The sequence below is a fragment of the Nothobranchius furzeri genome, chromosome 5 (genome assembly GCF_043380555.1).
Source record: "Nothobranchius furzeri strain GRZ-AD chromosome 5, NfurGRZ-RIMD1, whole genome shotgun sequence".
Taxonomy (NCBI): Eukaryota; Metazoa; Chordata; class Actinopteri; order Cyprinodontiformes; family Nothobranchiidae; genus Nothobranchius; species Nothobranchius furzeri.
In genome coordinates, this window is record NC_091745.1 from 82,193,692 (window position 1) to 82,214,495 (window position 20,804).

Consider the following 20,804-nt stretch of genomic DNA (forward strand, 5'->3'; position numbering starts at 1 on the left):
TCATTGACTTTCATGCCATTGCTGCAGTCAGTGAATGGAATGAGCCTGCCCTAATGGATATGTTCTATCAAGGTCTCTCGGACAGTATCAAGAATGAGATGGCCACCCGAGAATTTCCTAAGACCTTGGTAGAATTAGAGGATCTCGCCTTTAGAATTGACCTCCGGCTCATGGAATACAGGAGAGAAAGGAGCTTGACTCAGCCTCCATGTACCCCTTAACGTTCTGCCCGACAGTCGTCATTTGTGGAGTTACCACGTGGGTGGCTTTTCCTCCACTCCCTGCAACAAGACTGAGGAACTCATGCAAACTGGCAGGTTGCAGTTATCACCAGAGAAGAAGACCAGAAGAAAAAACCTGAATCCTTGTTTGTATTGTGGCAATTCAGGGCATATAGTTCGGAATTGCCCGTTAAAAGGCCAGACCCAGTAGACAAACAGAGCCATCTACTGGGTTAGACTAATCCAAAGTCCTCGACCAGTTCCCCAGTCAGTCACCTTTTCTCACGCAAACCAGGAGATAAAGATTCCAGTATTCATTGATTCTGATGCAGACACAGAGTTCATGGACTACAACATGGCCAAGACCCCGGGACTGGAGCTTCACCCCATGTCCAGGACTCAGGAGATCCAGGCTATCGACGGTCACACCATGTATCATGCCACACACGAGATGGATCCATTAAGCATGAGGTTGGAAGATTACCACACTGAGACCTTAAAATTCCTGGTTATAAAATCCCCAAACATTCCTGTCAATTTAGGCAACACCTGGTTACAGACTCATAACCCACAAATAGATTGGTGCAAAGGGAAAGTCCTTCACTGGTCCGACTACTGTCATGAAAACTGTTTAAATTATGCTTCCCCTCCTACACTATCTGTCCAGGATCCCCAAGAATTCTACCCTGACCTTTCCAAGGTACCTAAGGAACACCACGATCAGAAAGAAGTTTTCAACAAACATTGTGCCACCTCTCTGCCACCTCATCACCCCTATGATTGTGCCATCAACCTGCTACCCGGTACCTTTCCCTCCAGAGGCCAGCTGTTTTCTCTCACCATTCTTGAAAAAACTGCCATGACCAACTATATCAAGGAGTCGCTACAGGCAGGTCTCATCCGACCATCATCCTCTCCAGCTGGAGCGGATTTTTTCTTTGATGGGAAGAAAGATGGATCCCTCACACCCTGTATCAACTACAGATCCCTTAACGACATCACCATAAAAAAATGCTATCCATTACCTCTCATAAACACCGCATTTGACTCTTCAAGGAGCCCGGATATTTACGAAACTGGACTTACGCAATGCCAATCATTTAGTTTGCATACGTGAAGGCGATGAATGGAAGACGGCATTAAACACCCCCACAGGGCACTAAAGTTAAAGTCCCATTAAGCCGGGCGTACACTGTGCGACTTTTTCACTTTTTTGAGCCGATTTTCCAGTCGTGCGAGAATCCATGACATCGGGGCGAGTTTTGCGCCGAGCGGTCGTGTAGTGTACAGGGGGTTACGAGAGGCGATTAACACCACGTGACCAGCTGCCGATCAGCAGTCGTGAGGTCGCACGGACTTCTGGTGTGTTTAATATTTCGCTCGTCCCTCGTGAGGGTATCGCACTGTTGAAGCGGCGCTGCGAGCAGCTGCGACCCAAAATGTATCAGAACCGCTCACGGCGCATGCGCAATCCTGCATCAACACAGCTCCCCACTATTTCCCTAATAACACACGTTGTTCGTTTTAATTTCTACACGTTTTTTACTCACAAAGATTGTCAAGAAAGCGTGTTTGTCATGTTCATGTCAAATTAAACTGATCACAAAACACAGATTTACTTTCTTTATTTCGTTTTCCTAATCCAACCCCCATAAATCGCTGTGCATCCTCCTTCAGCACTCCCGAAGGACAACAGGCAAAACAAGACAAAAAAGCCTGACGTGTTGAGTAAAACCTGCTATTTTTAGCATATTTTTAGGGCCAACGTGTTGCTACCAGACGTACAGTGTGAGCAGTCAGGTCGCATCCGAGAACTGGGTCGTACAGTGTGAGCGCCTGGCTCGTGAGATCTGCTCTGCGAGGAAGTCGTACAGTTTGAGCTGAAGCTGAGTGCTACGAGTGAAAAAGTCGCACGGTGTATGCCCAGCTTTAGTTGTCACACACAGGTGTGCGCAAAATTTGTTCTCTGCATTTGACACATCCCCTGGGGGAGCGGTGAGCTGCAGACACAGCCGCGCTCGGGAACTATTTGGTGGTTTAACCCCCCAATCCAACCCCTTAATGCTGAGTGTCAAGCAGGGAGGCATTGGGTCCCATTTTTGCAAAGTCTTTGGTATGACCCGACCAGGAATCAAACCCCTGATCTCCCAATCTCAGGGCGGACACTCTACCACTAGGCCACTACTATGGGTATCTCGTCATGCCATTTGGTCTAACTAACGCCCCAGCTGTTTTTCAGGCTCTCTTCAATGACGTTCTTAGAGACATGGTGGGACATTTTGTGTTTGTATATCTCGATGACGTCTTAGTGTTTTCTCCTGATCCAGAGACCCACAAGAAACACGTACATGCTGTGCTTCTCCGCCTCCTCCAGAATAACCTGTTTGTTAAAGCGGAAAAATGTGAGTTCCATCGTACCACTGTCTCTTTTCTCGGTTTCACCATCCCTCCCAATCAGATCACCATGGATCCTGCCAAAACTTCTGCCGTCCCCACGACCCGTAAACAGCTTAAACAGTTTCTTGGATTTGCCAATTTCTACCGGAGATTCATAAAGGGATACAGTAAGATCGCCACACCTCTTCATGCCCTCACCTCCAGCAAGGTCATTTTCCATTGGAATAAGTCAGCCCAAGACTCTTTTCAAAAACTTAAAGACATGTTCACGTCTTCTCCTATCCTGCACACCCCCGATACCACAAGGCAGTTCACTGTCGAAGTACATATAGCCCAGGATGATAAGGTGCACCCCTATGCATTTTTTCCAAGACCCTTTCATCCACAGAGCGTAACTATGATGTCGAAGACCGGGAGCTTTTGGCCATAAAACTGGTGCTGGAGGAATGGAGACAATGGCTGGAGGGGGCTGTCACACCATTCAGTTTATGGACTGACCATAAGAATCTGGAAAACATCAAGACAGTGAAGAGAAACAACTCTCGACAAGCCAGGTGGACCCTATTCTTTAATCGATTTAACTTTAATTTGTCTTATTGCCCAGGAGAGAAGAACACAAAACCCGACGCCCTGTCCAGATCTATGGAACCCTCAATATTTTACCAGGTCCAGGACCATGACTCATTGATCCTCCCACAGAAAGTTCTTCTTGGGGTGTCTAGACTGGAATTAGAGAATCGACTCAGACAGGCCCACCAACATCCTGTACCTTCCCAGTGTCCTCCTGATTGCCTGTTCGTTCAAGACGCTCTTCGCACCCAGGTACTCACATTTTGTCATAGTTCCCGTCTTTATTTTCACCCGGGCATTTCCAAAACACTTGCCATCGTTCGCAATCACTTCTGGTGGTCTACTCTGTCGAAGGATGTTAAGGAGTTTGTTTCAGCCTGTTCTACCTGTGCCCAAGCCAAGACTTCTCGCAGACCCTCAGCAGGACTGTTATGCCCGTTGCCTATTCCCCACCATACCTGGTCTCACCTCAGTATGGATTTCATTATGGGTCTTCCCTCTTCTGACGGATATAAGGTAATCCTCACCATTGTGGACCGTTTTTTGAAAATGTCGCATCTGGTTCCCCTCAGGAAACTCCCCTCTGCCAAGGACATGGCTGACATCATGGCCAAGAAGGTTTTCCGCCTTCATGGACTGCCCTTGGACATCGTTTCCGATCGTGGACCTCAGTTTGTCTCTGGCTTCTGGAAGGAGTTCTGTGCTCGTCTGGGCATTCAATTGAGTCTCTCGTCCGGTTTTCACCCCCAGACTGATGGACAATCGGAGAGAATCAACCAGGAGGTGGAGACCAGGCTTCGCATGCTCTGTGAGGATGACAACCTCTTGGTCACGTAAACTGCTGTGGGTGGAACATGCCCTCAATTCCCTTCCATCGAGTTCCATAGGTGTGTCCCCGTTATATGCTGTATATGGGTTTCAACCTTCCGTCTTCTCACTGCAGGACCATGTGTCCAGGGTTCCGTCGGCCCGGGCGGCCGCCCTTAGGTGGCATCGGGCATGGCGGGTGGCTCGCAGGAACCTCGTCCGCTCCTCGGCAATCTACTCATGCTCAGCCAACCATCGCCAAATACCTGCTCCTGTCTACAGTCTTGAGCAACGGGCCTGGCTGTCCACTAAGGACGCTCCTCTACGGGTGGATTGTCATAAGCTGGTTCCTAGTTTCATCGGACTCTTCCCAGTGTCCAAGGTCATCAATCCTGCAGCGGTCCGCCTCCGTCTCCCCACACCTCTCCGCATCCACCCCACGTTGCATGTTTCCAAGATCAAGCCCTTCGTCGCCTCTGCACTTGTGCCCGCCTCCGGGCCCCCTCCGCCCGCCCAGCTGGTGGGGGGTGGGCCAGGCTGGGATGCCAGGCGGCTCCTACGATCCAGGAGCTGGAGTCGTGGGCTTCAGTACCTGGTGGATTGGGGGGGCTTTGGCCCTGAGGAGCGTTCCTGGGTTCCCGCCAGGGACCATTGATGGGTCCCTTATCCGCGACTTCTACCGGACCCACTCTGACCAGCCAGGTGGACCGGCTAGTGCCGGTCCTATGGGGGGTGGGGGGGCGGGGTTACTGTCATGTTCCTGCCATGCCCCGTTTGCACAACAACCCCAGTCATCACCTCATCATCTTCATCCATCTCACCTGTTCCTGCCATCAGCTCATTAGCGCGACTCATGTTGCAAATGACCGCAGTCACCAATTCTTGTCATGTGTCTTACCCACGTATGTCTGATCTTTGAATTGTGTGTACTGAAACTCAATTTCGTTTCTCTGTATGTCCTGCACATGTGGTAGAAATGACAATAAATGACTTTGACTTGACTTACAAACACCTGCTCCCCCTGCTATATATTCACCAGCCAGCCACCAGTTCCCTGCCAGATTATTGAACGCTCTGCTAGTAAATTCTCCAGCCTTGTCACTCACCTTGCTGTCATAGATCCCAAACCTCGCCTCACCTCGCCTCTGTCACGAACTCCTCCCGCTGACTTCATTCCAATCATTCCTGCCACCAACGTGGCGGCTGACGTCATCACGCCGACACTACTTAAGGAAGTGCCGGCGTTTCATTCATTGCTCAGTCATCGTTCTCACCAGACTTTGTATCGAGTCTCCAGGCTTACCAGCCCTCAAAACCTTCTAACTAAACCTTCAGGAGATAACCACGTCGTTTATTTCCATCACTCCGCGTCTGGGCAACAGAATCTCTCAGTCATGCTTCAGATCTGCCAATGAACCTGACAGGATGACTGAGCCCTTAGTTGACCAAGCGGAGTTCGCGCATCTACATGTCAAAGTGGCTCAACAGCGCGCAACCTTGGATCAGCATACGACAGAAATGAACCAGCTCCGTGCCGTAGCTGGTCGCCAAGCCACCAAGATCGAGTCACTCACCAAGCTAGTTCTCCAGCTGACCACCGCTCTGCAACGTCAGACCGCAGCTGTTTCTGACAGGATGGAACCACGCCTCAGCCTTCCAGAGAAGTGGGACGGAACCAAGGGATCCCCGGAGGGCATGTTGGCGACCCTGGCCATGACTTTTGAGTGCCAGCCGGCACGCTACCCCACATCCTGCTCTCGTGTCGCCCTGCTGACCTCCCTGCTGACAGGTTGAGCAGGTGAATGGGCGGCGGCTTTTTACAACCAGAAATCTCCTGCTTGCAATGACTACGAGACTTTTGTAAAGGAGATGAAAAAGACTTTTGTGCACCCCAGCAGCGAGGTCTCGGACGAGACTCGGCTGCTTCAGCTTCGCCAGGGCTCCCAGACGGCGGCTCAGTACACCTCTCGCTTCCAGACGACAGCAGCTCGGTTGAGGTGGGATGACGCCGCCCTAAAGGCCGTTTACCTGGAGGGACTGTCACCGAGAATCCGGGAGGGCATGATCGGGCATGAGGTCCCAACTTCCCTGGACCTGGCAGTGGATCTGGCTCTCCAACTGGACCGCTGCATCCTGAACCGGCCGAGCACCATGTCAGCCCCCGTACACACCAGGACGTCACCCCGCCGGCCGGCTCACCAACCGACGGAGGAGCCGATGCAGCTCGGACATCTTCCCCCTGAGGAACGGGCACGGCGCTACCAGGAGGGAAGATGTGCTTACTGTGGGGAGATGGGTCACGACAGTGGCACGTGCCCAAAACGACAGGGAAAAGGTCCCTCCGGGTCGGAGTAGGAGCTGTCCTGCCCGGAGTCTCCACTTTTTCAGCTCCACACCGAACCACTCTCCCGGTCTCCCTCCACCTGGACCAAGGCCCGACCAGACTGGAGGGACTTTTAGACACTGGGGCTGTGGAGTGTTTTATCGATCACGGACTGGTTACTCGGCTCAAGATACCCCTCACCGCCCTCGACCGACCCATTCCCGTGACCTCTGTGGACGGCCGGCCCATCATGCCGTACCCTCTCACCCACCAAACTGAGGGTCTCCACATGACTATTGACCAACACCGGGAGACCCTCCACTTCCTGGTCATCCAGGCTCCGGCTACGCCTCTCATCCTGGGTCGTTCCTGGTTCTGCCGCCATGAGCCTCACATCTCCTGGTCCACCAGTAAAGTCCTGGCCTGGGGCACGGGTTGCCACAACCACCGGGGCTCCCCTGCACCTCGGACTGGAGAAGCCCCTCCCACAGACGTAGACCTGACGCTCGTCCCTCCTCAATAACACGACCTCGCTCAGGTCTTCGCTAAAGAACCCACTACCAGGTTACCTCCTCACCGACCCTACGACCTGGAGATCAGGCTCCAGCCCGGCACCACCCCCCCTCGGGGTCGCCTGTTCTCCCTCTCTCCGGCGGAGACCCGGGCTATGGACAATTATATAACTGATGCCCTCCAGAAGGGATTCATCCATCCCTCAACATCCCCCGGGGACGCAGGGTTTTTCTTTGTAAAGAAGAAGGAGGGGGATCTCCGGCCCTGTATAGACTATCGAGGGTTAAATAAAATAACGATCAGGGACCATCACCCTCTCCCTCTCATGGGCACCGCCCTGGACGCCATCACACAAGCCTCAGTGTTTACTAAACTGGATCTGCGCAGCGCCTATAACCTCATCCGTATTAAGGAAGGTGAGGAGTGGAAGAATATCTGGTGATGCCTTTTGGCCTCTGCAACAGCCCTGCCGTCTTCCAACGGTTCATTACAGATGTGCTGAGAGACATGTTGGGCCGCTGGGTCTTTGTTTATCTAAATGACATCCTCATCTACTCCCGCACGGCCGAAGAGCACATCCGGCATGTTTGAGTTGTCCTGTCCTGCCTCCTGGACCATGGACTTTAATGCAAACTGGAGAAGTGTGCGTTTCACCAGCAGTCCACCTCCTTCCTGGGTTTTACCATCTCCTCCCGGGGCCTGAAGATGGACCCCCAGAGGGTTCAGGCAGTAGCTCAGTGGCCTCTACCCACGACCCTGAAGCAGCTGCAAAGCTTCCTGGGTTTCTCAAACTTTTACCAGAGGTTTATATGCAACTTCAACTCCCTCGCAGCGCCACTGACCTCACTCACCAAAACCACCAATCAGCCTCGCCCTTTTCGCCTTACTCCAGAGGCTGTCCGTGCTTTCCATGAGCTGGTCGGAAGTTTCACTAAGGAACCCATCCTCCTCCACCCGGACCAGACCCAGCCCTTCATCGTGGAGGCTAGAAAATGGGCTCTGGAGGAATGGAGGCAGTGGCTCCTGGGGACCATCGATCCCTTTCTGATCTGGACCGACCACCAGAATCTCATTCATCTACAGTCTGCCCGCCAACTCAACCCTCGTCAGGCTCGGTGGGCCCTCTTTTTCGAGCCGTACCACTTCCATATTGCCTACTGGCCCGGCTCCAAGAACCTCAAGGCGGACGCTCTCTCTCGTCGTTTCGCACCAGATGCCGACCCCCCGGAGCCTCGGACCATTCTACCGACTCAACGCTTCCTGGCCTCCCTCCAATGGTCGTTGGAGCAGTCCATAAGGGCAGCACTTCCTGGCGATCCGGCGCCGCCGAAGACTCCACCGAACCGTCTCTACGTTCCCGCCTCCTGCCGACAAGAGGCGCTCACGTGGGGGCATTGTTCACGGCTCGCGGGACATCAAGGACAAGCCCGTACCCTCCAGCTCCTCCGTCGGGCTCTCTGGTGGCTTTCCATGAGGAAGGACGTCCGCGAGTTCACAGCTGCGTGTGATGTGTGTGCTTGCTCCAAGTCCTCCAACCGACCCGGCGCTGGAGAGCTACAGCCTCTCCCTGTGCCCAAGCGGCCGTGGTCACACATCGGGCTGGACTTTGTTACGGGACTGCCGGCGGTCGACCACCTGGACACCATATTGACTATTACGGACCGCTTCTCCAAGGCCGTGCACTTAGTGGCCCTGGCCAGCCTCCCCACAGCCAAGAGGATGGCAAAACTGCTCCTGGAACAGGTGGTGCGGCTCCATGGTTTCCCTCAGGATGTGGTTTCCGACCGAGGACCCCAGTTCGTCTCACGCTTCTGGAAAGCGTTCTGTCGCCTGGTCAGTGCTTCCACCAGTCTGTCCTCTGGATACCATCCGCAGACGAACGGTCAGACAGAGAGAGCTAATCAGCAGCTTGGACGCTACCTTCGCTGCTTCGCTTCATCCGAGCCGACCACCTGGCCCCGCTTTCTCCTGTGGGCGGAGCTGTCACACAACCTCCAGACCTCCTCTGCCACGAGTCTGTCTCCCTTCGAGACCTGTTACGGGTACCAGCCTCCTCTGTTTGACCATCAGGTGCCCGAGGTGGAGGTCCCTGCTGCCCAGACGCTGGTCCGCCGCTGTCGGCTCGCCTGGATCCGGGCCCGTGCGGCCATCACCTGGGCCAACACGGAGTATGCCCGTCAGCATCGCCGCTGCCACTGGCCTGGCCCCATCTTCCAGTCTGGCGACCAGGTGTGGCTCTCCTCCGCTAACCTAAGGATGCCGGCTGGCTCCCTGAAGCTCACTCCTTGCTTCCTGGGTCCGTTTCCTGTCCTCGAGGTCATCAATCCAGTCACCTGCCGTCTGCGCCTCCCAGCTACTCTCCGGATTCACCCGGTCTTTCACTTCTCCCAGCTTAAGCCGGTAATCTCGTCTCCTCTCCACCCTCCACCGGTCCGGGTGCCTCCGCCCCACGGGGTTGAGGCAGATTGCACCTACACGGTCTGCAGGATTCTGAACGCTCGCCGCCGGGGACGGGGTTGGCAGTACCTCGTGGACTGGGAGGGGTACGGGCCTGAGGAACGCTCTTGGGGGCCCACGAGCTCGTTTGTCGACCCTACCCTGCTAACTGACTTCTGGGCTCACCATCCTGGGACTTTGGGAGCCGTCCCTAGAGGGGGGGGGGGGGGGGGTCCTGTCACGAACTCCTCCCGCTGACTTCATTCCAATCATTCCTGCCACCAACGTGGCGGCTGACGTCATTACGCCGACACAACTTAAGGAAGTGGCGGCGTTTCATTCATTGTTCCCACACCGGTTATTTCCGTCACTCCGCGTCTGGGCAACAGAATCTCTCAGTCACGCTTCAGATCTGCCAACGAACCTGACAGCCTCGTCCTTTGACTTCCCTTCTCGTTGTGTCCGCCTTGGATTATCCTGCCTTCGTCCACGACCTTGTCTTCGGATCTCCCTTACCGGCATTCTGCACCTCAGCTCCTCTGGCAACGACCCTGCTCCGCCCTCGACCTCACCTTTTGTATTACCCTGTCTGCACCGCTGTCTCTCTGATCTTCTGGCTCTTACCCTGCATCGTCCCCAACCTGGATTATTGGATTTTCCTATTGGACAGTTCCCACCTCAGATCTTCTGGTAACGACAGCCTGTCTCCTGACTTAATCTCTGCCTCTCCCCTTTTAATAAACATTTTTAAAACATGTCATTCTGTGTTGGGTGTTTCTTACGGGTCCGCCAGTTAAACTCGTGACAATATATAAAAAGACAAAAAAAAATCTGAATATATATATATAAATAAGAATAAAATAGGAGAGCAATACTGCACATGAACCTCTGCACTTGAATCATTCTGCACTGACTATGTGTGAAAGACAGCTAACAATATATACATAATAATATTGCAAAGGTGTATTTGTATATTGCACATATAATTGAATTGAGAAGAATGTGAGGTGGGGGGATGTCAATTGTCAATCAGTGCCCTGATAGCCACAGCATAAAAGCTGCTGTGTATTCTTTTTGTCCTCTTTTTTAATGCTTCTGTATCTTTTGCCTGATGGCAGTAGTTGGAACAAATCATGAGCAGGGCGTGAGGGATCTTTTAGGGTGCTTCTCTCTCTCCTGAGACAGCGAAAGTTGTGTAGTTCATCCAGAGAAGACAAACAACAGCTGATGATCTGCTGGGCGGTTTCCACAATCCTTTGGAGTGATTTCCTCTGTGCCGATGTGCAGCTAGAGAACCACACACAGAAGCAGTAGCACAAGATGCTCTGTATGGAACAGCAATAGAAGGACATCAGCAGTTTTTGTGAGATGTTGTTTTTCCTAAGGACCCTCAGGAAATAAAGTCTCTGCTGAGCCCTCTTTGCCATCGCTGTTGTGTTCACACCCCAGGACAGGTCATCTGTGATGTGTACACCCAGGAAGCAGAAATGAGACACCCTCTCCACGCAGGCCCCACTGATGAAGAGTGGACTGATATCAGTTTTCTTTTTCCTAAAACCCACAACAATTTCTTTTGTCTTTGCTGTGTTCAGGAGCAGTCCCTCTGCAATGCTTGCGAGTGATATCAGACACTGCAGCTCCTCAGACATGCAGACCCTGGTAGTGTCTTCTGGCCAGTTATATCTAAATTCAAAGGGTGCTACAACTCTTTGAGATTCCTGTAGCCTAGACGTATGGTGAACTGACTACTCGGGCTGCCTCTGTCACAGCCGTCGGGCGACTGGTAGGAGTTGAGCTGTGGCGTGCATTATTTCCCAGACATGGAAATGTGAGTGCTGGGATTGAGCCGACATGTGGTTTGATCTAGTAATGCCCGAGCACTGGCCGAAGTGGAATGGAAGCGTGGAGCTATTCCAGAAGTAAGAAAGGACACTTATTGGGTGAAGAAGGTTTGTTGAAAGAATTGGCTAGTTGATTACTCTGATCATAGGTTCGAAGAAACAATGACTGAGTGACGTGAGGTGATTTCCATATATAGTCGCTGTTGGTGACATAGGTGGGGAATTATGGAAATCTCGGCGAGGGGCTACAGGGAGTTGCAGTCCTAGGCAGATGCCGGTTGGCTGGAGGCAGAGACTCTAACAGCCTCTTCCTCGGGCCACTCAAGAGCTACCATCACACAAGGAGTAATGTAGACTCTGCACGATTGTGTCGAATGGGGTTCTGAATAATCTCTAGCTTATTAAACCATTCAGTCAGACTGATTTTACAACCCAGACATCACAAGATCTCTCAGATACTTAACAAGGTTTTGTTACGAACATCTAGCTTACATTCCACCATTTCATTCATTGTCTGTTATCCTGTACAAACATCATTTCATTCTTACTTTGTCATGTATAATAATTAGTTTAGGAATATAGAATTAAATTCATTTTTATAAACTATAACCTTGACTCTGTCTGAATTAACTGTTGTATGGAGTATAATCAGACTTGTTAATGTATGGAAGCAAGTCTGGATTATGTCTCTCATTATGTGAAATTCAATTCAATTCAATTCAAGTTTATTTATATAGCGTTAAATCACGACAAGAGTCGTCTCAAGGCACTTCACATAATAAACATTCCACTTCACAGTTCATTAAGTCAATCAGAAATAATGTTTCCTATATAAGGAACCCAGCAAATTGCATCAAGTCACTGACTAGTGTCAGTGACTATACAGCAATCCTCATACTAAGCAAGCATGCAGCGACAGTGGAGAGGAAAACTCCCTTTTAACAGGAAGAAACCTCCAGAGAATCCTGGCTCAGTATAAGCAGCCATCCTCCACGACTCACTGGGGATCGAGAAGACAGAGCAGGAAGACAAAGACACAGACACAGACACACACACACACACACACACACACACACACACACACACACACACACACACACACACACACACACACAGACAAGTAATGTGTCTATAGTTATATTGTGATGTCTTAGTAAATATTGTATTTGGTGAAAGATACACTTTATTGTATTTATCCTAGTGGATATATAATTAAACGGATAAACTAGTAGTAGCACATCCAACGTCAATGAAAACAAAAAGTTATTATCAGGAGAGAGAGAATTTGTTAGTGGTTAGCAGCAGTGTGCTAGTCGATGGCCCCCTCCATGAGGCCACCACAGCTCAGCAGAACGTCATTGTAGATTCTTCTGGGGAGAAAAACACTTACAGAGAAAATAAAGTTAACAGCTGAAATTGCACAAAATAGTACAGTTAAAGAGCAGACTGTAGAATAAAGCAGTAGATTGTGAAAAGTGGTCAGTGTGTCCTCCAGCAGTCTAAGCCTATAGCAGCATAACTACAGAGATAACTCTGGATAATCTATCCTATTTAGATGGAGGCATGTTGGAGGCAGGGCAAGGGAGAGCCGTCTTTACCGACTGTACACTCCACCTCCCTCTACTCCCCCACTTGTCCAGATTTAGGCTAACATCAGATTTTAACCATAGGCCCTATCAAATAAAAATGTTTTAAGCCTATTCTTAAAAGTAGACAAAGTGTCTGCCTCACGGACTAAAGCTGGGAGCTGGTTCCACAGGAGAGGAGCCTAAAAACTAAAAGATCTGCCTCCCATCCTAAGTTTAGATATTCTTGGAACCACCAGTAGACCTGCACTCTGAGAGCGAAGTGCTCGATTAGGAACATAAGGAACAATCAGATTACTGATGTATGATGGACCTTGATTATTAAGAGCTTTATATGTGAGAAGAAGGATCTTAAAATCTATTCTGAATTTAACAGGTAGCCAATATAGGGAAGCTAAGACAGGAGAGATATGATCTCTCTTTTTAATTCTCATCAGAACTCTAGCTGCAGCATTTTGGACAAGCTGAAGACTTTTAACTACATTCTGTGGACTTCCTGAGAGTAATGAATTACAGTAATCCAGTCTTGATGTAATAAATGCATGAACTAGTTTTTCAGCATCACTCCTGGAAAGTATGCTTCTAATCTTAGCAATATTCCGAAGGTGGAAAAAGGAAATCCGACAAACTTGTGAAACCTGGGATTTGAATGACATGTCCTGGTCAAAGATAACACCAAGGTTCCTTACTTTGTTCTCGGAGATTAATGTAATGCCATTAAGGTCAGGCGATTGGCTAAGCAATTTCCTTTTCTGGATTTCTGGTCCAAAGATGAGAACTTCCGTCTTGTCTTGATTTAAAAGCAAGAAGTTAAGAGTCATCCAATTTTTTGTCCTCAAGACAAGCCTGTAATCTACCCAACCGATTAGGTTCATCAGGGTTAATGGATTAATATAACTGGGTATCGTCAGCATAACAGTGGAAGTTTATCCCATGCTGTCTAATGATTTTACCAATTGGGAGCATATATATAGTAAAAAGAATTAGTCCAAGCACTGAACCCTGTGGTACTCCGCAAGTAACCCTGGAGTATGAAGAAGATTTGTCATGTACATTTACAAAATGAAATCTGTCAGACAGGTAGGATTTAAACCAGCCTAACGCTGTTCCTTTGATCCCTACAACATGTTCAAGTCTTTCTAAAAGAACATTGTGATCAACTGTGTCAAAGGCAGCACTGAGATCTAACAAGACTAGAACAGACACAAGATTCTTATCTGAGGCCATCAGAATATCATTTGTAACTCTCACTAATGCAGTTTCAGTGCTGTGATTCTCTCTAAAACCAGACTGAAATTCCTCAAACAGATCATTAGTGTTTAAATGCTGACATACTTGGATGGCCACTATTTTCTCCAGGACTTTGGATAAAAATGGAAGGTTAGATATTGGTCTATAATTCATTGGGTCATCTGGATCCAGAGAAGGCTTCTTAAGTGAAGGTTTGATTACAGCCACCTTAAAATCTTGTGGTACATATCCATTTACTAAGGATAGATTGATTATATCTAGAATGGGGGCAGTAACCAAAGGAAATGCATCTTTAAATAATTTGGTTGGGATTGGATCCAAAATGCGATTTGAAGGTTTAGATGAAGCTAATATTTTTGATAACTCTGAAAGCTCAACTGGATCAAAACGGTTCAAGCACAGATGAGGTTCTATAGTCACCTCTGCTGCTGCCTCACTTACTGAGGAAGAAGAAATCGCATTAGGGAGGATGCTAAAGATTTTGTTTCTAATAGAATTAATTTTACTTGTAAAAAATCCCATGAAGTCATTGCTGCTGAGGGCTAAGGGAATAGATGGCTCAGAGCTATGATTCTGTGTAAGTTTAGCAACTGTACTGAAAAGAAATTTAGGATTATGTTTATCTCCTCAATTAATGCTGAAAAATAAGCAGTTCTAGTTTGTTGAAGCTTATTTTTATAAAGCACAAGACTATTTTTCCAGGACAGGTAGGCCTCCTCATGGTGCGTAGAGCGCCATGTTCTCTCCAATTTCCTAGAGTTTTGTTTTAAGCCTCGTAGATGAGAGTTAAACCAGGGAGCCAACTTCCTGTCCCTAATTACCTTCTTTTTTAAAGGGGCAACATCATCTAATGCCACACGTAAAGAGGAATTCACATGATGAACTAAGGCATCAATTTGTGAGGGGCTAGAACTGAGAATATTGCCCTCTGCTACATGCCTCTGAGATGCTGAGGACAGTAAAGATGGAACAGTTGATTTAAAAGATGCAACTGCGTTGTCAGATAGAGACCGACTATAGTGAAATTTACTTTCATATCTCGAGAACTCAGTTATAAAAAACTCAAAGGTTATCAGACAGTGGTCCGAGAGGACTGGATTATGTGGAAAGATCGTTATTTCCTCACACTCAATGCCATAAGTCAGCACAAGGTCCAATGTATGATGGCAGGAGTGGGTGGAGCTATGTATTCTTTGAGTAAAACCAATTGAGTCTAAGATATTACTAAAGGCTACATTGAGGCAATCATTTTCGATGTCCACATGAATGTTGAAATCCCCCACTACAATGACCTTATCAATATTTAGCACCAAATCAGATAAAAAATCAGAGATCTGATCCAAAAACTCAGAGTAAGGGCCTGGTGGACGATATAAAACTACAAACAAGAGTGGTTTTACAGTTTTGCAATCTGGATTAGGAAAACTAAGAATAAGATGTTGACACGAACTGTAACTATTAATCTGTAAGGGACTGATTAATAAGTCCGAATGAAAAATGGTTGCCACTCCTCCTCCTCGCCCTGTACTTCCAGCAATATGATGATTTAAATAATTTGAAGGAGTCGACTCGTTTAAGCTAACATAGTCCTCTTGCTGCAGCCAGGATTCTGTGAGAGAGAGCAAAGAGATCTGATTATCACAAATCAACTCATTAACTAACAAAGTCTTAGAAAAAATGGATCTAATGTTCAACAACCCACATTTAATTTTTCTACTTTTCTGCTCAGTTGAATTTGTTCTAATATTTATGAGATTTCCATAATTTGCTTTATTAAGCCTGATATTTAATCTGTGTGGTTTTGGCCGTGGGCAGGACACTGTCTCTATGGGGTAGTGGGTGGGTAACAGTACAGAAGCTGCAGAGGGGTGGGTTAAACTACGACTCTGCTTCCTGGTCTGGACCCTGGGTTGTCATGGAGGACTAATAAAACTGGCCATATTCCTAGAAAGAAGAGCTGCACCATCCAAAGAGGGATGGATGCCGTCTCTCCGCATCAGAGCAGGTTTTCCCCAAAAAGTTTTCCAATGATCAATGTAGCCCATGTGGTTTTTAGGACACCACCTAGACAGCCAGCGGTTGAAGGACAGCATGCGGCTAAACATGTCGTCACTGGTCCGATCAGGCAGGGGGCCAGAGAAAATTACGGAGTCCAACATTGTTTTGGCAAACTTGCACACCGAAGCAACATTAATTTTAGTGACCTCCGATTGGCGTAACCAGGTGTCGTTACCGCCAGCGTGAATAACAATCTTACTGTATTTACGCTTATCCTTAGCCAGCAGTTTCAGATAAGATTTAATGTCGCCCGCTCTGGCCCCAGGTAAACATTTAACTATGGTTGCTGGAGTCTCTAATGCCACGTTTCTGACTATGGAGCTGCCAATGATCAGAGTCGGCTTATCAGTGGGTGCGTCACTGAGCGGGGAAAAACTATTAGAAACGTGGACGGGTTTGTGGTGACCCACGGACTGGGTTCTATGCTTCCTGCGTACCGTCACCCAGCCGGCCTGAGGTCCCGGCTGCTCGGGTTCTGCTGGAGGATCGCTACGGGGTGGTTCTTAGCTAGTTAGCCCCGCGCTAGCTAAGTAGCTACGGCTGTTTACGGGCTTTTCAACAGCGCGGAGCCGGGACTCCAATTCCGACACCCTCGCCTCCAAAGCTACAAAAATGCTACATTTATTCCACGTACCATTATCACTAAAGGAGGCAGAGGAGTAACTAAACATCTGACACAGAGAGCAAGAGATAGGAGACGGAGAAGCAGAGACAGAAGTAGCCATAGCCGTGCTGAGGCTAAGCTAACTGGACGAGCAAACTGTTCAGTACCAAATAAACTGCGTGCAAACTCAAATGGTTCCCTAAAAGCTAGGTGGAACAACAGAAACTGTATGTTTTAGTGTGCTTTTGTGCTACAATAACTCAGAGATATCCAAGTACAGAGAAATTAAATCAGCTTTAGCGAGCCCCAAACACCAAACAGCTACACGGAGTGCAACACTGAAAACAGGAAACAGGAAACGCCTTACCGCCAGGTGCAGCCAATCAGCAATCCAGTCAAGCAAACGTTCCCGGACTCAATTCAAGGCTCTCCAAGGTGTATCCGTGTGTGTGTGAAACCAAGCTAAAGGCCTGTTACAGTCTCTTATCGTGTGTCTCTCTCTCTCTCTCTCTCTCTCTCTCTCTCTCTCTCTCTCTCTCTCGCTCCCTCCCTCCCTCCCTCCCTCCCTCTCTCCAGGCAGCCTTCTAGCCCCCTGAACTGTGATGTCGTAAATTAGTGATGTGCCTTCACTCTGCTGATATGGTCAACCGATTCATGTTGTGGATATAACCTGTTTTGACCTGAACAGATGTTGGGAGTAGGCATGTGTTATCTTTTATCCTCTGTGGAGTTGGTCAAGATGCTATAAACATAATAAATAAGACATCTTGTCCAGCTAATGCTGGAGATGGCTATTTGATCCTGGGTAAAAGAAAAGGAAGGGGTAATCATGCTACGTCCCCCCCTACTGACCAATGGCTATGAGAGGAGGCGATGTAATCCCAAAGGAGAAGAAAGGGAGCCTGTAGGAGGCACTGAGAGGAGGAAGACCATAAGTGACCGGACATTGTGCTTCATGAGCAGGGGGTGTTGCCATGGAGACTCACCCCTGAAGAAGGCAGAGGGGTGGAGGACAGAGTGTATAAAAGGAAGATATTGGGTCTGTTCAACAGATAAGCTTGATGGGATGAGTGAGAGTCAGTCAGTCATGGACTGAGATTTTTGGAGAAAGGCTTTTGAGAGTTTTTAGGAGAGAGGGCCTTTGATGGGAAGAGTGTGTGAGGTACAGAGATGGAAAGAAGGAAGCTTTTGCCTTGAGCTTTTTGTCTGTGATAATCTGACCTAGTGTCATTTTTGGAGAGCTTATTCAGCTCAACTTTGCTATAACTCGGTTTATTGGCAAAGAGTTGTTACACTTTTTAACCCGCTGTGTCGGGGTTTCATTTGGATTATTATTCTTTTTTCTTATTTGTGAAATAAAACCTAGTTCCTTGGATTCATGGAATGAAAAAGGGATTTACGAGTGGGGTCTCCTCTTGTCCGTAACCGAGCAAAGGTGAGATGCTGGTTGGAAATGCCATCCCAAGATATTGATATGTTTCCTCCATTCTAGGGTACAGGTAAAGTCAGTTGTCTCCTCAGCATAAAAGGAACAGCTGGCAAGGGTCTTAACCTGAAGTGTACATAAGCTTCATGGACTGGGGGTGTGTGTAGGTGTGTTTGCGCCTCCTCTTTGTCTGCTTGAACTAATTTTGGTCAGAATTAGAAGCTCTGGGTTTGTGGTGATTGTTGATCACCTCTCTACAGAGTAAGAGTGTTTGTTGGTAAATGATAAATGACCCGCACTTGTATAGCGCCTCTCAGAGTAAGGACTCCAAAGCGCTTTACACTACAGTGTATCATTCATCCATTCACGCACACACATTCACACACTGATGGTAAACTGGCATGTCACGCTCACTACACCGATTACAAGCCAAACCCTGAGATGTTAGTAAAATCTAAAAGAGTGGAGCTAGCCCGGTAAATAGGCTTGTAACATTAACAAATCGCTACATAAATGAATGTTTAACATATTTACTTCATATTGAGGGAAATAAGCTTTCCTAAGTGTCTGAGGACTCTTTTGTAACTGCCCACCACATTCTCTGGTTTCTGATTTGTCCAGAATTGATAAACAAATAAACTTAACCCTCCCACTGTCTTTATGGGTGACCCAGTAAGGAAAGTTGATCATTGAGCAGGATTGATAGTTTATCCCTTGAGGTCCATGTGGCAGGGGTGAGGTGGTGCTCACTCCTCACCCCTGCCACATGGACCCCAAGGGATAAACCATCAAGCCTGCTCAGTGGTCAACTTTCCTCGCTTTGTCACACCCATTAGGACAGTGGGACGGTTAAAAGAGGTAGCACTTCTTCTGTTTGTCAGTTCCAGCAAGCTGTACCTGTTTGGCCAAACTGTTGCAGCAGCACAAAGAACTGTCCTTTTTCAAGGCTAACTATCTTATTTGCTAAGCCTGCAAACAACTCCATCAGATGCAAACTTCATCTGACTGCCAGCAGTCACCTGGGTTGTATCCCATTGGCCAGCCGTGCAAATTCAAAGGAAGCTATGACCTTTGACATTCCAGAAGTCAACCCTTCCCGGCAGCCTGGCCGAATCGACTTCCTGCCAGCTGGACCAACCGTAGTCTCTCACCTGGTGTTGGATGGTTTTTATTAATGTTGATAACTTGGTAAACCTCATTAAACATTCAGCCAGATTTATTTTATAAACCCAAACAGCACACCTTTTTGAGTCACTTAAGCTCTTAAAACAGACAAGGTCATGTTTCATCACAGTTCATTCATTGTCTCGGTTAATATCACTTCGAATCACCATTTATACTCACTTGTTTCAGCATCATCATTAGTCTTAAAATATAGTAATAAATAGATTTTTAAAACTTTATTTTGTCTCATAAAGTGGTGGTTCCCTGACATACCCAAATTACCTAGTTTCATCATCAATGAAATATTAAAGGTTTTTATGGATTATTACTTTTTATTGAATACCTTTATATTCTATTGACAATTTATCAAATGTAACCACTTATTAAAAGTTACAAAAAAACATTGTTGACGTTTTAAAAGAACCAAACAATGCAAGTTTGAAGATTTGTCCAAAACAACTATGAATTCATCATTTTTAACCACAAGTATTTTCTAGATTGAAATGCTATGAGTCTAAAATGTTGGCTCATCTGCGTTCATGTTGTGGGTGAATATTACCAGCCTGAAGATGTTTAACATGATAAGAGTTGAGATGTAGCTACCTTGGAGTCAACAGTAGGTTTTATAATCACACAATCTGATCCCGTTGTTTTGGTTTTCCTTCAGATACATCCGGTCTGAGCGTTCAGTTATCCTTATTAACTTCTGCCTCTCCATCATCTGTTCCAACGCCCTAATCCTGATTGGTCAAACACAAACAAGAAATAAGGTACAGACCACCCAGATGCCCTGTCTCATGACCACACCCATGAGCTGTATGTGCCTCATTAATTATGTAATCCAAAGGGTTCAAATGAAGGAACCGAGGAGCTTTGGCAATTCTAACAAAGCTCTTCGGATGAGAGGTGAATCGTCAAGAAACCAAAGAAGTCCAGCTGCCTTCATTTGAACCCTTTGGATTACCATGACCTGGATGACTTGAGAACCTTCACCAGCATTAATTCTGTTCTTTCTTGTTTCAGATCTTGTGCACCCTGATCGCAGCTTTCCTACATTTCTTTTTTCTGTCGTCGTTTTGCTGGGTTCTGACTGAGGCATGGCAGTCCTACATGGCTGTGACGGGTCGTCTCAAGAACCGCATCATACGCAAGCGTTTCCTGTGTCTCGGCTGGGGTGGGAATGCTTATGTGTGTCCTCTGCCTCTTGCTCCCTCTCTCTGTGTTATTGTTAACCTTTCCTTCCTCCCAGGTCTTCCTGCTCTGGTAGTTGCGATTTCAGTAGGATTCACTAAAGCAAAAGGATACGGAACACCTAGCTAGTAAGCATCTTGTCCCATTCATTTTGAACTCTTTTATTTTACTATTAAAAGGTTATCTTTGAAGTTTTTGTTTCTCTGTGAAGGTTATGAACAGATCTTATCATAGTAAATCCTTACTTGTCATGGATAGTTTGCTGAACAGCCTCTGTTCAGAGAAATAGCATTTTGCTTTTTCAGGAATGATGAACTTCTAAAGCTGTAGCTATAAATTGATTTATCTAGTACAGGTTGAATAACTAGTACTCAGGTGTGCACTGCATCTCCTCTGTCACTGAGAGGGATGGACTT

The 20,804-nt window shown here is 47.7% G+C and overlaps 1 protein-coding gene across 11 annotated transcripts in view; it reads left to right on the forward strand.

The window, feature by feature from the left end:
* adgrb1a (adhesion G protein-coupled receptor B1a) overlaps positions 1 to 20,804 on the forward strand; it is a 433,081-nt gene that overhangs the window by 317,060 nt on the left and 95,217 nt on the right. For 7 of the 11 annotated variants that reach the window (XM_070551267.1, XM_070551269.1, XM_070551266.1 and 4 more), the window contains exons 20-21: positions 19,865 to 19,967; positions 20,221 to 20,516. In XM_070551267.1, coding sequence (XP_070407368.1) covers positions 19,865 to 19,967; positions 20,221 to 20,516 — 399 coding nt within the window. The remainder of the gene's footprint in view (positions 1 to 19,864; positions 19,968 to 20,220; positions 20,517 to 20,804) is intronic. The other 4 variants (XM_070551272.1, XM_070551270.1, XM_054734739.2 and 1 more) reach the window with 1 other exon arrangement.